The 16,513-nt window shown below is 49.3% G+C and overlaps 1 protein-coding gene across 1 annotated transcript in view; it reads right to left on the minus strand.

Annotated features, from left to right (window-relative positions):
* IPO5 (importin 5) overlaps nucleotides 1-16,513 on the minus strand; it is a 187,682-nt gene that overhangs the window by 39,701 nt on the left and 131,468 nt on the right. Inside the window, exon 18 of the mRNA XM_075336731.1 lies at nucleotides 4,224-4,320. Within this exon, the coding sequence (XP_075192846.1) occupies nucleotides 4,224-4,320 (97 nt within the window). The remainder of the gene's footprint in view (nucleotides 1-4,223; nucleotides 4,321-16,513) is intronic.

Raw genomic sequence — 16,513 nt, forward strand, 5'->3', positions numbered from 1 at the left:
GGTGCAAACCACGTGTCAGATGCTTTGATTCATTAAGTGGGCCAGACCGCTTTATAAAGGAGCATCTGATTACACCATCGGGGGCGATCCAAAAGTAATGATAATCGGTTATTTCTATTGCACACAGTAATAAAAATAAAATGTTTTCTTCTCTTTTAGGTACCCACTAGTCCAGGGAAAAAAAAAAAAAGTCACTTAAATAGGCCACGATTCCCGAGAGCTACATTCATTTGAATATGAACTGCCGAGGAGTGAACATCAAGATGAAAAAAAACGAGCTCAGAGCTGTCATCAAATACCTCTGCTTGAAAAAAATGACTACCAAAGACATACACAGCGACTTGGTGGAAACATTGGGGGACTCTTCTCCTCCATATTCCACAGTTGCACGCTGGGCCAAGGAATTTAAGCTGGGAAAAACATCAACGGAAGATGAACATCGTGAAGGATGCCCATCCACGTCCCTCAATGAAGAAAACGTGAAAAAAGTTGAAGTTGTATTGGCAGATCGAAGAGGGACTATCAGGCATGTAGCTGAGGTCACAGGGATCTCATATGGCAGTATTCAAAGGATCCTTGCAAAAGAATTGCATAAGAGAAAGGTCTCCGCGCGTTGGGTGCCAAAAATGTTAACAAACGAGCAAAAGAGGAAACGAGTTGACATTTCAATAGCAAATCTCGAAAAGTTCCAAGCAGACAAGGAGAATTTTTTATCACGTTTTTTGACCATGGACGAGACCTGGATCAACCACTTTGATGCCGAAACTAAACAACAATCGATGACATGGAAACGAGCCAACGAACCGTGCTGAAGAAATTCAAAGTGTCAAGCTCAGCAGGGAAGGTTATGGCGTCCGTTTTTTGGGACGCTGAAGGAATTATTATGGTGGACTATTTGGAGAAGGGAGCCACTATTACGGGCTCCTACTATGCAGAACAAATAAGATTGCGGGAGGCTATCAAGGAGAAAAGGTGCGGCAAACTGCGGGCTGGAGTGCTGTTTCACCAAGAAAACGCGCCGGCTCACAAAGCTGCAGTTGCCATGGCAACCATTCAAGAAGCGGGCTTTGAACTGGTGGAACACCCCCCCTATTCGCCAGATCTAGCCCCCAGTGACTTCTTTCTCTTTCCTCGCCTCAAGGAACACCTCCGGGGCAAGAAATGTGACGACAATAGCGACGTGATAACCACTGTTGGGGATTTTTTTGAGGGTCAAGATCAAGAATTTTTTTCAAAGGGAATTCTGTTTAGAAAAGAGATGGACTAAATGTATAAACTTGTTAGGAGACCATGTAGAAAAATATATATATTTTTTTAAATATATTCATTGTGTTTATTATTGATCATTACTTTTGGATCACCCCTCGTATATTACCGTGATCGGCACATGGTGGCACTTGTCACATTAAAGTACTGCATTGTGAAGCAGGCTAAGAGGAGAGGGAAGTGTGATGTGAGCATGCGTGCCCAGACTGTCACTCACAGAGAGGCAGACCCACCAGTGACGTGCCCCGCTAAGGTTGTCCAATTCCAGTCTCCAGACCGGAAGGATCAAAGCCAGAACATCAATACAGGAATATAAGAGCTACAGAGAGATAAGCTTAGGAAACAGAAGAATATTGGGAAAGTGTTAGGACAAATGAAAGGGGGTCACATTAGAACTGGAAAACCTCTTAAATCTAGAAAAAAATAATTAAAATACTGGTCCAACAGTCTACTACTAAAGATGATAAAATTGGATTTCTCAATGTCATAATGCCACATTTGTTTAAATAAACTTTGGTACTTAAAAAAAAATCATTAAGCAATTTAAAGCTCACAAATCCTTACAGCTCACTTTAGAGGCAATCAGGAAAGCCAAGCTAAATTCAAGCTCCACACATTATATTGCCAATCTGTTAAAGCAACCCTCCTGCTTTACTTTTTATTGCACCACAACAGTGGTGCTTTAGATCTAAGTCCCCTGTCTCATATTCACCCTATGGCGGCTTCATCTTCTATCACTGTCGCTCTTGTCAGGCTCCTGAGATTTGTTACCTCCTGGCAGCCCCAGCGTTAGCTGGAGCGGGCCAGAGGTCACAACTCAATACATCTCTAAGAGATCCTCGTTCTGGCTCTGATAGACTTGAATAGAGAGCTTGTGACGTAACTTCTGACTTCCAGCCAGTCAGAAGAAAGTCACAAGATGGCGCCGCAGCAGGGGAGCGACGCTGGAAAAGCATGAAAACGCCAGAGGGCGAGTATAATGTTGAAGGCAGGGAACTTACATGTAAAGCACCCCTATAACAGCCATGGGTGGATGAGAAATCCACCCGAGGCTGTTAACCAGTTAAATCCCGAGGTGAATCTTTGACAGCGGGATTTAACATGCACTGACAGGGGGTGCATCATTCCCTGCTCCCATCGGGTGATGTTAGGACAGCTGGGGGTCAGCTGTCATTACCGCATTTGTCATTACAATCCTCCTGTGAATGACGGCACTGATGTATTGTAATTTCAGCTCTGTATAGCACGAGAGATTAGACAATTAGAGCTTCAAAACCCTAGAATATTTAATTTTTTTTTAGTTGCTGCAACATTGCAATAAAATGCAATAAGAAGCCATCAAAACAATTGTATATATCCCAAAAATATCAACTCAGGGCACAAAACGTACACCAGCACATAGCCCCGATCTTGAAAAATGAACATTACAGGTCACTGAAATAGGTGACAACAGCAAAAATTTCCAAATTTTATTATATTTGGTATCTGCGTACTGACCTGCCTGATGAATCATAATGCCAAGGTCAGTTTTATCATATAGTGAATATGGTAAAAACCCAAAAAACCATTATGGTATTGCAATTTTTTTTCAATTTAGAAACACTTTGAATATTTCCCCGCTTTCCAGTGTTTCACATAATAAAATGAATGATGTAATTCAAAAGTACAATTCGTCCAGCAAAAAACAAGCTCTCCTATGGCTGTAGGGACAAAAAAAATAAAATATTTATGGCTCTTGAACGAAGAGGAGAAAAAACAAAAGTGCAAAAAAGGAAAATTGCAAGGTTGTGAAGGAGTTAAAGTGACGATCCATCTAGGGACTGTAAAGTGCCTATATGTTATATATAGTAGTCACCTAGCCTATGCACAGTTTGCAGTTCTGATTGCCGTTCGTTTCAGCCAGCTTCCAGTGGTATTTAAGCAAGCATTGTTGACCTTAGGGAGATCAACATATCCACTGCGGAGACACCATCACGTGTTTCTCAACGCAGTGATTCTAGAGCAAAGGGGCAAATACCCCGAAACGGCTGTCTGTGGATGGATACCATGTTTGGTATAGGTGGTCTCCTTGACTTGAGACTGCCCTTCCCGTGGTTGTTCCGTCCCGGTGAAAGACCTGGCTAGTTTCCTGCCAGCGTTGAGAAACACGTGATGGTGTCTCCGCGGCTTTCTCATTTGCATACTTCCCAGGGGGCTTTGCTCTAGAATCACTGCGTTGAGAAACACGTGATGGTGTCTCCGCAGTGGATATGTTGATCTCCCTAAGGTCAACAATGCTTGCTTAAGTAGTCTTTTACTAGGCATTGCCCCCACTAGCCAGATTCCTACTCCACACTGATGAGGGGCAAATACCCCAAAACGGCTGTCTGTGGATGGATACCATGTTTGGTATAGGTGGTCTCCTTGACTGGAGACTGCCCTTCCCGTGGTTGTTCCGTCCCGGTGAAAGACCTGGCTAGTTTCCTGCCAGCGTTGAGAAACACGTGATGGTGTCTCCGTGGCTTTCTCATTTGCAAGCTTCCAGTGGTATGTCTGAACCATGACTCCCCTGCCTTTTCTATACCAGACCACAAGAAAGAAAGGCCATCTTGTAACCTTAGGAATAGACCTCCAATCTGATCAGAGAAGGCCGCAAGAGGCAAACTGAAGCCACCAGGTAGGGCAACTACAGATGTCAAATAGTCACTTTTCAGTCCCAGCTTGGAGGGTTCCTTTGAGTTTTAGTTTAAGCAAGTCCCCTGAAGAGGTGTTCTCATGTTAGCTATTGATGGGATATATCCAAAGGATTAGGTCATAAACGCCCAGTAGGTGTGGGTGCCCATGTATTTCCAGAAAAGAGAGGTCCCCTGACTCCCTGTCCTCCTGTTGCCTTTTTGGAGGAAAGAACAAGCAATAAATGTAAGATGACAATGCGCTAACCAAAATCCCACAAAAAAAAGATTCACTCGCAAGGATATCATCATGAAAATAAAATTTAAGGAGTGGAACCATGAGTTTTACAACTTGTTCAGTATACTCCACAAATCCTTCCTTCAGCTCTTTAGCATAGCAAACCTGTAGACACAAGAAAAGAGCAGTAATTAAATCTGTTTTTGTACCATACAAAAAAAAAAAAAACTAAATATAACTATGCATTCTCTGAAAATTATCCCATCCAACATGAATTCCAGCCTTTTCTCCAGTACTTGTTACTGTCATGTGAAGGGCTTTGCAACTCTCTAAATTAGTGGTTCTCAACCTGCAAATCTGGCCTCACCAGTGAGATGCCCCCTTAGCTATTGGTGATGTGCAGATTTGTAGTCCGCTTTCATGAGAGTACGTTCCCATGATCAGGATTAGCAGCATTTTGGAAGTAACGTATTTTTGTTGCGTCCTAAACACTGCATTGTTCAGTACAAGTATCCCATGCACACTGTGCTTCTTTTCTACACACCGTAAAATGACATGCGGCGCGGCTTTCCAAGCTGCAGCTATGGTTATTGACTTCCTAGTCATGTACCATGCTGTTTCTGCGGTTTGCACTGTTCCCTTAATTAGGCACCAGCACTTTTTCTGGCAGGGATACACAGGTCAGTACAGGGACAGTCGACGGTGAGTGGGGGTGCCGTCTCTTGATTAGGGTGCCGACCTCTGCTGTCAGGCAGTGCACAGGAGGGAGATTAATATACAGGGTACAGAAATTCTCCCCTTTCTGTGCACTTTGTAGTTATGACACACATTTTGGTTTGGGATATTTTAAGATATTTAATAAATCATTGATATTTTGAGTATTTGAAATTATCAAATAAATAGTACGTTAGTGGGCACCACCCATATTTGTACAAAAATGACCTTTTTTTCATTGCGTCTTGTGCACCATCATCTAGTAAGGTAGGTTGAAGAAGTGCAGGTCCAAAGCCACCCAAGGCCGTAGGGGAAAAGGCATAACTTGAAGACTACTTCCATCAGCCCCCAGCCAGTTGCAAGCTTTCAATTCACACCACACCAGCTTAGCAGTCATCGCTAGAGATGAGTGGACCAGTTGAAGGTCAGGTTCGGTGGGTTCAGCCCGACTTTAGATCAAGTTCCGTTCAGGACCCAGATTTCACCTGAACCGCACTGGAACTCACTACTTGGACAGTTTGGCTCTCCGCTCACAAACAGCCAGCAATAAACCGAGCATATCCGAGGGAAGGAGGGCAGGGTTCCCCCTTTTTTTTGTACACACTACATCAGATAATATTGATTTACCCCAATATTTTTTTTTTCTACGGTGTGGGAGAAGTTTACCACTGATTTCCACTGCAAGATGGTAGGCACTCTTAAAAGACATCCAATGTCTGGCCACATACTTATGGGCTATAAATAAAACCTTAAGTCAGAAATAATCTATGTACAGTCCTTTGATATTGGTCAGAGACAACAAATAGTAGACAATTGGACCCAGTATCCCCTAACCTCCGAGCAATCTCATAGGTGAAAACGTTCTCGAGCCCGTGTGACATTTGGGGCATTTATCCAGGAATAGCAGTTGTACCTGTGCACGCTGGCTGTAGATAGTATATATGGTGAAGAATATATAATTGCGTGGCTTTTTTAATATAAGTAGGATAACCCTGTTTAGGGGCTTCCAAGGCAAGCTCCCAGTGCTCCTCATTTATTGGTCCTACACCTGTCTCCCACTTGCTTCTCATGAGGTAGATCATGTATCATTTTAATTTTTGTTTCATAAATCAATAGTACACATGAAAATAAGAAACTTTGTAATTTATCAGAGAAATCCGCTTCATTCTCTGCCAGAATTGATTGTTCATTTTCAAAATTCTTAATTCCTGGGTAAAAATTGTCTTCAATAAAAACATTTTGTTACATTACTGATATAGAATCTTATTAGTAGCAGGAGCTCTCTCCTAAGTACAGGGTAGAGAAACAATAAGGAGCTAGAGGCAGAGCTTCAACATCCTCTTGACTACATAAAAGCTCAGCAGTAACCTTCCTCCTCTCTTCACCAAGTACATATTTTACCCGAGGATTGAAAGAAGGGAATTTTGTTTACTTACCGTAAATTCCTTTTCTTCTAGCTCCAATTGGGAGACCCAGACAATTGGGTGTATAGCTATGCCTCCGGAGGCCACACAAAGTATTACACTAAAAGTGTAACGCCCCTCCCCTTCTGCCTATACACCCCCCGTGCTCACGGGCTCCTCAGTTTTGGTGCAAAAGCAAGAAGGAGGAAAAAATTATAAATTGGTTTAAAGTAAATTCAATCCGAAGGAATATCGGAGAACTGAAACCATTCAACATGAACAACATGTGTACACAAAAAACAGGGGCGGGTGCTGGGTCTCCCAATTGGAGCTAGAAGAAAAGGAATTTACGGTAAGTAAACAAAATTCCCTTCTTCTTTGTCGCTCCATTGGGAGACCCAGACAATTGGGACGTCCAAAAGCAGTCCCTGGGTGGGTAAATAATACCTCATAATAGAGCCGCAACCGGCTCCGTCCTACAGGTGGGCAACCGCCGCCTGAAGGACTCGCCTACCTAGGCTAGCATCTGCCGAAGCATAGGTATGCACCTGATAGTGTTTCGTGAAAGTGTGCAGGCTCGACCAGGTAGCCGCCTGACACACCTGCTGAGCCGTAGCCTGGTGCCGCAAAGCCCAGGACGCTCCCACGGCCCTGGTAGAATGGGCCTTCAGCCCTGAGGGAACCGGAAACCCCGAGGAACGATAAGCCTCGAGAATTGGTTCCTTGATCCACCGAGCCAGGGTTGATTTGGAAGCTTGTGTCCCTTTACGCTGGCCAGCGACAAGGACAAAGAGTGCATCCGAGCGGCGCAGGGGCGCCGTACGAGAAATGTAGAATCAGTGCTCTCACCAGATCTAACAAGTGCAAATCCTTTTCACATTGGTGAACTGGATGAGGACAAAAAGAGGGTAAGGAGATATCCTGATTGAGATGAAAGGGGGATACCACCTTAGGGAGAAAGTCCGGAACCGGACGCAGAACCACCTTGTCCTGGTGAAACACCAGGAAGGGGGCTTTGCATGACAGCGCTGCTAGCTCAGACACTCTCCGAAGTGAAGTGACTGCTACTAGGAAAACCACCTTCTGCGAAAGGCGTGAGAGAGAGATATCCCTCATGGGCTCGAACGGTGGTTTCTGAAGAGCCATCAGCACCCTGTTCAGATCCCAGGGTTCTAACGGACGCTTGTAAGGAGGGACGATGTGACAAACCCCCTGCAGGAACATGCGTACCTGTGGAAGTCTGGCTAGGCGCTTCTGAAAAAAGACAGAGAGCGCAGAGACTTGTCCCTTAAGGGAGCCGAGCGACAAACCCTTTTCCAATCCAGATTGAAGGAAGGACAGAAAAGTGGGCAAGGTAAACGGCCAGGGAGAAAAACCCTGAGCAGAGCACCACGACAGGAATATTTTCCACGTCCTGTGGTAGATCTTGGCGGACGTTGGTTTCCTAGCCTGTCGCATAGTGGCAATGACCTCTTGAGATAATCCTGAAGACGCTAGGATCCAGGACTCAATGGCCACACAGTCAGGTTGAGGGCCGCAGAATTCAGATGGAAAAACGGCCCTTGAGACAGCAAGTCTGGTCGGTCTGGTAGTGCCCACGGTTGGCCCACCATGAGATGCCACAGATCCGGGTACCACGACCTCCTCGGCCAGTCTGGAGCGACGAGGATGGCGCGGCGGCAGTCGGCCCTGATCTTGCGTAACACTCTGGGCAACAGTGCCAGAGGAGGGAACACATAAGGGAGTTGAAACTGCGACCAATCCTGAACTAAGGCATCTGCCGCCAGAGCTCTGTGATCTTGAGACCGTGCCATGAATGTCGGGACCTTGTTGTTGTGCCGGGACGCCATTAGGTCGACGTCCGGCATTCCCCAGCGGCAACAGATCTCCTGAAACACGTCCGGGTGAAGGGACCATTCCCCTGCGTCCATGCCCTGGCGACTGAGAAAGTCTGCTTCCCAGTTTTCTACGCCCGGGATGTTAACTGCGGATATGGTGGAGGCTGTGGCTTCCGCCCACAGCAGAATCCGCCGAACTTCCTGGAAGGCTTGCCGACTGCGTGTCCCGCCTTGGTGGTTGATGTATGCCACCGCTGTGGAGTTGTCCGACTGAATTCGGATCTGCTTGCCTTCCAGCCACGGCTGGAACGCCTTTAGGGCAAGATACACTGCCCTTATCTCTAGAACATTGATCTGAAGGGAGGACTCTGTCTGAGTCCAAGTCCCCTGAGCCCTGTGGTGGAGAAAGACCGCTCCCCACCCTGACAGGCTCGCGTCCGTCGTGACCACCGCCCAGGATGGGGGCAGGAAGGATTTCCCCTTCGACGGAGAAGTGGGGAGGAGCCACCACTGAAGGGAAGCTTTGGCTGCCCGAGAAAGGGAGACGTTCCTGTCGAGGGACGTCTACTTCCTGTCCCATTTGCGGAGAATGTCCCATTGAAGAGGGTGCAGATGAAACTGCGCAAAAGGAACTGCCTCCATTGCTGCCACCATCTTCCCTAGGAAGTGCATGAGGCGCCTCAGGGGGTGTGACTGACCCTGAAGGAGAGATTGCACCCCTGTCTGTAGTGAACGCTGTTTGTTCAGCGGAAGCTTCACTATCGCTGAGAGTATGAAACTCCATGCCAAGATATGTCAGTGATTGGGCCGGTGTCAGATTTGACTTTGGAAAATTGATGATCCACCCGAAACTCTGGAGAGTTTCCAGAGCAATGTTCAGGCTGTGTTGGCATGCCCCTTGAGAGGGTGCCTTGACAAGGAGATCGTCTAAGTAAGGGATCACCGAGTGTCCCTGAGAGTGTAGGATTGCCACCACTGTTGCCATGACCTTGGTGAAGACCCGTGGGGCTGTCGCCAGGCCAAAAGGCAGTGCCACGAACTGAAGGTGTTCGTCCCCTATGGCGAAGCGCAGGAAGCGCTGATGCTCTGGTGCAATCGGTACGTGGAGATAAGCATCTTTGATGTCTATTGATGCCAGGAAATCTCCTTGGGACATTGAGGCGATGACGGAGCGGAGCGATTCCATCCGGAACCGCCTGGTTTTCACATGCTTGTTGAGCAGTTTTAGGTCCAGAACGGGACGGAAGGATCCGTCTTTTTTTTTTTTTGGCACCACGAACAAGTTGGAGTAAAAACCGTGACCCCGTTGCTGAAGAGGAACAGGGATCACCACTCCTTCCGCCTTCAGGGTGCCCACCGCCTGCATAAGAGCCTCGGCTCTGTCGGGGGGCGGAGATGTTCTGAAGAAACGAATCGGAGGACGAGAGCTGAACTCTATCCTGCAACCGTGAGATAGAATGTCTCTTGGTTGAGGTCTGTTTGGTTTGGACTGGGGTAAGGATGAATCCTTTCCCTTGGATTGTTTAATGATTTCATCCAATCGCTCACCAAACAAGCGGTCGCCAGACAATGGCAAACCGGTTAAGAACTTTTTGGAAGCAGAGTCTGCCTTCCATTCACGTAGCCACATGGCCCTGCGGAGTACCACCGAATTGGCGGATGCCACTGCCGTACGGCTCACCGAGTCCAGGATAGCATTAATGGCGTAGGACGCAAACGCCGACGCCTGATTGGTTAAGGACACCACTTGCGGGGCAGATGTACGTGTTACTGCATTAATCTGCGCCTGACAAGCTGAGATAGCTTGGAGCGCCCATACGGCTGCGAATGCTGGAGCAAAAGACGCGCCTATAGCTTCATAGATGGATTTCAACCATAGTTCCATCTGTCTGTCAGTGGCATCTTTGAGTGAAGCCCCATCTTCCACTGCAACTATGGATCTAGCCGCCAGTCTGGAGATTGGAGGATCCACCTTAGGACACTGAGTCCAGCCCTTAACCTCGGGGGGGGAAGGGATAACGTGTGTCCTTAAGGCGCTTGGAAAAACGCTTGTCTGGACAGTCTCGGTTTTTCTGTATTGCCTCTCTGAAGTCAGAGTGATCCAGAAACATATTTAATGTACGCTTTGGAAACCTGAAACGGAATTTCTCCTGAGAAGCAGACTCCTCAATTGGGGGAGCTGGGGGAGAAATATCCAACACCTGATTGATGGTCGCTATAAGGTCATTCACTATGGCGTCACCTTCAGGTGTATCTAGGTTGAGAGCGGCTTCAGGATCAGAATCCTGATCTGATACCTCCGCTTCATCCTCCAGAGAGTCCCCCTGCTGGGACCCTGAACAGTGTGATGAAGTGGAGGGAATTTCCCAGCGACCCCGCTTGGTCGGCCTGGGACTGCGGTCCGTGTCAGAGACCTCACCCTGTGACCTATGGGTTACCCCAGGGGCACTTTGCTGTTCCAAATGAGGGGGACCAGGGGTCAAGGATTGGACAGTGCCCGGGGCCTGAATCACCGGTCTGGACTGCAATGCTTCCAGTATTTTAGCAGACCATTTATCCATACTCTCAGACAGTTTGTCAGCAAAGGCTGCAAACTCCGTCCCTGTCACCTGGACAGTGGTAGCAGGTGGTTCCACCTGGGCCACCTGTAGCAGAGGCTCCGGCTGAGTAAGTGCCACAGGGGCCGAGCATTGCACACAATGAGGGTCAGTGGAACCTGCCGGTAGTACAGCTGTACAAGATATACAGGTTGCAAAGTACGCCTGTGCTTTGGCACCCTTGCTTTTTGCGGATGACATGTCTCCTCTGAGAACAACCAGGAGGGTATATAGCCAAAAATAAACAGAGCGACCGTACAGTGCAAATGTATAGCATGTATGTATGTATGTATGTATGTATGTATGTATGTATGTATGTATGTATGTATGTATGTATGTATGTATGTATATATGTATTGTGAGGTAGCGCGGTCGGCTGCGCAGCAGAAGACACGGGATCCAGGCATCAAGGTTCACAGCACACGGTGTTTAATGTGTCCAAACAAAAAGTCCATAACAAAATACATGTGCCTCTCCAGCAGAGGGCTCAGGAAGTTCTGGTCACTTCCCCCACACCCGGCACACCTGCCCTCGTTCCTGTTTCCTTTTAACCCTTCCTTAAGCCTGTAGGGAAACAGCATTAACCCTATAGTGGATTTACTTTCTATCATGGAGTGAGCACAACCTGGGCGAGACATACCGGCCGTCATAGATAACCCCGGTCACAGTCTCACATACCCCCCCCCTCAGTTCAAGCGTGCGGGGTTGAACTCCAGCCATCAAGCACGGGCCGCGGGACAAGGCATCGGCGTCGCCCTGCAACCTACCGGCCCGGTGTTCAACCGTAAACCGGAAGTTCTGCAGAGAAAGGAACCACCGGGTAACCCGGGCATTCCGTTCCTTGGCGGACCTCATCCAGACCAGTGGAGAGTGATCCGTCACCAAGCGAAACTGCCGTCCCAGCAGGTAATAGCGTAGGGACTCCAAGGCCCACTTGATCGCCAGGCACTCCTTCTCCACTACGCTATAATTCCGCTCGGGAGGGGTGAGCTTCCTACTCAAGAAGGTGACGGGGTGTTCCTCCCCCTGAACCACCTGAGACAGCACTGCCCCCAGGCCGACCTCCGAGGCGTCAGTCTGTACTATGAACTCCTTCCGGAAATCAGGGTTGACCAGAACGGGCTGTCCGCACAGGACCCCCTTCAGGGCCCGGAAGGAGTCCTCGGCCTGCGGAGTCCACCGCACCATGACGGACTTCTTGCCTTTGAGAAGGTCCGTCAAGGGGGCTGATAGTCCCGCAAAATCCTTTACAAACCTCCTGTAGTACCCCACGATACCCAGGAAGGCCCTAACCTGCTTCGTGGTCAGGGGTCTAGGCCACTTCTGGATCGCCTCAACCTTGTTAATTTGGGGCTTAATCACTCCTTGGCCTATCACGTAGCCCAAGTAGCGGGCTTCCGTGAGTCCCAATGCACATTTCTTGGGATTGGCTGTCAATCCGGCTGTTCGAAGCGCGTCCACCACCGCTTGTACCTGTTCCAAGTGGGTCTGCCAATCGGAGCTGTAAATAATGATGTCATCCAGGTACGCTGATGCATACGCCTGGTGGGGTTCCAGCACTAAGTCCATCAACCTCTGGAACGTGGCCGGAGCGCCATGTAACCCAAAAGGCAAGACAACATAGTGGAAGAGACCCTCCGGCGTAACAAAAGCTGTTTTCTCCTTGGCGGACTCCGTTAGTGGCACCTGCCAGTACCCCTTGGTCAGGTCGAGCGTGGTGAAATATCGCGCCTGTCCCAGCCTATCAATCAGCTCATCCACCCGGGGCATGGGGTAGAGATCGAACTTGGATATTTCGTTCAATCTCCTAAAGTCATTGCAGAACCTTAAGGAGCCATCGGGTTTTGGTATTAGGACAATCGGACTAGCCCATTCACTCCGGGATTTTTCGATGACCCCCAGGCGTAACATTGTCTTTACTTCCTCCGATATGGCTTGTCGTCGAGCCTCCGGCACCCGGTATGACTTCAGGCGTACCTTCAGGTGGGGCTCGGTGACAATATCATGTCGTATCAGACTGGTCCTACCGGGCAGCTCGGAGAAGACATCGGGGTTCTGCTGAACCAACCGTCTGGCCTCTCGCCTCTGTTGCTTGGTGAGGGCTTCTCCAATCCTTACTTCCGGTTCGTCCTCTCCGGAGGTCGCTGGAGCCGGATGTGAACGACCCGAAGAGGAGGGAGGTGGGGAAAAAACAGCCATCAGGCTTTCCCGTTCCTGCCAAGGTTTTAATAGGTTGACATGGTATATTTGTTCAGGTTTCCGCCTACCGGGCTGCAATACTTTATAGTTAACCACCCCTACTCTTTCCTTTATCTCGTAGGGGCCTTGCCACTGAGCCAGGAATTTGCTCTCCGCCGTGGGGATCAATACCAACACCCGATCCCCGGGTTTAAAGGTCCGCACGGTGGCTTGTCTATTGTAGCGGCCGCTTTGCGCGGCCTGAGCCTCCTGTAAGTGCTCCTTCACAATTGGCATGACCGCGCTTATGCGGTTCTGCATACCCAAAATGTGTTCAATCACACTTTTATGGGGGGTGGGCTCTTGTTCCCATGTTTCCTTTGCCAGGTCCAACAATCCCCGGGGATGTCGCCCGTATAACAATTCAAAAGGCGAAAACCCCGTGGATGCCTGTGGCACCTCTCGTATGGCAAACATCAAATAGGGAAGCATCATATCCCAGTCTTTCCCGTCTTTTGAAATCACCCTTCTTAGCATGGTTTTCAGGGTTTTATTGAAACGCTCGACTAAACCGTCCGTTTGCGGATGATACACAGACGTACGCAACTGCTTGATCTGGAGTAGCCGGCATAGCTCTTTGGTCACTTTAGACATGAATGGGGTCCCCTGATCCGTAAGGATCTCCTTGGGCAATCCCACCCGGCAGAACACAGCAAACAACTCCCGAGCTATAAGCTTTGCTGCAGTATGTCTGAGAGGTATCGCCTCGGGATACCGGGTGGCATAGTCAACGATCACTAGGATGTGTTGGTGCCCTCGAGCGGACTTTACGAGGGGCCCCACCAGATCCATCCCTATCCGTTCAAAAGGGACTTCTATAATGGGTAACGGTACCAACGGACTGCGAAAATGGGTCAGGGGTGCAGTAAGCTGACACTCCGGGCAGGTTTCGCAGAACCGTTTTACCTCCCCAAAGACCCCGGGCCAATAGAACCTTTGCAATATTCGCTCCTGCGTTTTCTTGACCCCTAGGTGGCCACTCATCAGGTGTTTATGAGCCAAGTCGAGGACTCGCCGGCGATGCGGCTGGGGCACCACCAACTGTTCTACCCCTACGCCCCGTATTTCATCTACCCGGTAGAGTAAATCCTGCTTAAGAGCGAAATGGGGGTACCTTACCTGGGCACTGGGCAGCTGTGCCACCCCGTCAACTACTGTCACCCGACTCCGGGCATGTATTAACGTAGGGTCCTGGAGTTGGGCTGTCCCAAACGTATCCGGGGACGCCTCCAACTCCGGGATGGGCTCGACCGTCTCAGCCTCTCCTGCCAATACCTCTAGGGGTGACCTATCGGGTTCACACTCTGTCCCTATCATCGTGACCCCTACGGCAGGTGTCCCGGATTCAGGATTGTAGGGCTCAGGTCCCGGACCGACCAATATCGGAGGGGACTTAGGGGGTCCCCTCCATAAAGTCCAAAAATAGGGCAGATCCCTTCCTAGGATCACGTCATAAGGAAGAGTGTTAAGAAGTCCCACCTCATGTTGCACCTGACCGCAAGGTGCTGTGATGGTGACAATCCCCGTGGGATAGTCGTGGCGGTCCCCATGTATGCAAACCACCCCCACAGTGCGTCCTGTGGCCTTTACTTTAGCTCTCAAGGTGGATCGCACAAGGGTCACTAAGCTTCCGGAATCCAACAATCCTGTAACCGGACATCCATTCACCTGTATTTGGCACAAGTGGGGCTCTGTCTCTGGGGAGACCAGGTCAGCGGTACACACCACCTGAGCATACATTGAACCCCGCCGGGTAACCCCACAATCCATGGGCTCCGTGGTGAGTGGACACTGGGCTTCCATATGTCCCACCCGCTGGCACCGCCAACATCTAATAGGGAAGGAAACCCCCTTGACAAGTTGTCGTTTAGGGTACATGGCCTTCCGGACCTCAGGAACGGCGGGCGCGGCCTCAGCCAGGATGGTAGCGGACTCCTGTACCGGTGTCGGCGGTGGGTCCTTGGCCCTAGGCTTGGAGGGGCCGGACCGACGGGCGGTACGCAAAGTCTCAGTGTCCCGTATCAAGTCCTGCGTAGCCACATGCCGCTCTACCAGGGACACTAATTGGTCCAGGGTACTCGGGTCACCCTGTCCTACCCACCGTTGAACGGTGACGGGTAAAGTGCGCACAAAACGATCCACTACTACCCTTTCCACCATTTGCGCCGGGCTCAGAGTGTCAGGCTGCAACCACTTTTTTTACAAGATGTAATAAGTCATAGGCCTGGGAGCGTACGGGTTTGGCTTCCTCATAGAACCACTGATTTACCCGCTGAGCCCGTACATAGGTATTCACCCCCAACCGAGCCAGTATTTCGGCTTTCAGGGTCACATAGTCAATGGCGTCCTCGGTACCGAGGTCCAGGTACGCTTTTTGGGGTTCCCCCGTCAGATAGGGCGACAATACCTCAGCCCACTGCGGGGTCGGCAGCTTTTCCCGCTCGGCCACCCGCTCAAACACCGCCAGGAACGCTTCCACATCATCACCCGGGGTCATCTTTTGCAACGCTTGTCTCACCGCTTTCCGGACGCTGCCGTCGTCACCCGGTCCCGGGGTTGTTGCTGCCGGTCCGGCACGGATCGACTTGGCCAGGAGAACCATCTGTTCTTGGTGCCTTTTTTCCTGCAATTGTAAGGCTTGCTGCTGACGTGCATTGGCCTGCTCCATCTGTTCTTGGTGCCTTTTGTCCTGCACTTGCAAGGATTGCTGCTGACGTGCATTGGCCTGCTCCATCTGCTCTTGGTGCATTTTGACCTGCACTTGCAAGGATTGCTGCTGACGTGCATTGGCCTGATCCAACTGTTCTTGGAGTTTTTTTTCCTGCACTTGCAAGGATTGGAGCAGGTGTGCATTGGTTTGTAGCTGCTGTGCATTAGCCTGTTGCTGCTGTGCATTAGCCTGAGCCAAATGCTTTAGTATGTCCTCCATGGCGTCGCCGGGTTTGGGCTGTAGTATAGCCGCTCGAATCCAGGACATGCGCAGCTGGGTCACCAGGGATGGATGCTACACCTCACCGGCTGTCATGCCCGCCGATTCTCCACCATATGTGAGGTAGCGCGGTCGGCTGCGCAGCAGAAGACACGGGATCCAGGCATCAAGGTTCACAGCACACGGTGTTTAATGTGTCCAAACAAAAAGTCCATAACAAAATACATGTGCCTCTCCAGCAGAGGGCTCAGGAAGTTCTGGTCACTTCCCCCACACCCGGCACACCTGCCCTCGTTCCTGTTTCCTTTTAACCCTTCCTTAAGCCTGTAGGGAAACAGCATTAACCCTATAGTGGATTTACTTTCTATCATGGAGTGAGCACAACCTGGGCGAGACATACCGGCCGTCATAGATAACCCCGGTCACAGTCTCACAGTATGTATATATGTATGTATATATGTATATATATATATATATATATATATATATATATATATATATATATATATATATATATATATATATATATATATATATATATATATATATATATATATATATATATATATATATATATATATATATACACACACACACACACACACTTCGGTACTCAGTGGGGCCAGCACCACAGGTGCT

The sequence above is a fragment of the Anomaloglossus baeobatrachus genome, chromosome 2, assembly GCF_048569485.1.
Source record: "Anomaloglossus baeobatrachus isolate aAnoBae1 chromosome 2, aAnoBae1.hap1, whole genome shotgun sequence".
NCBI classification, from domain to species: Eukaryota; Metazoa; Chordata; class Amphibia; order Anura; family Aromobatidae; genus Anomaloglossus; species Anomaloglossus baeobatrachus.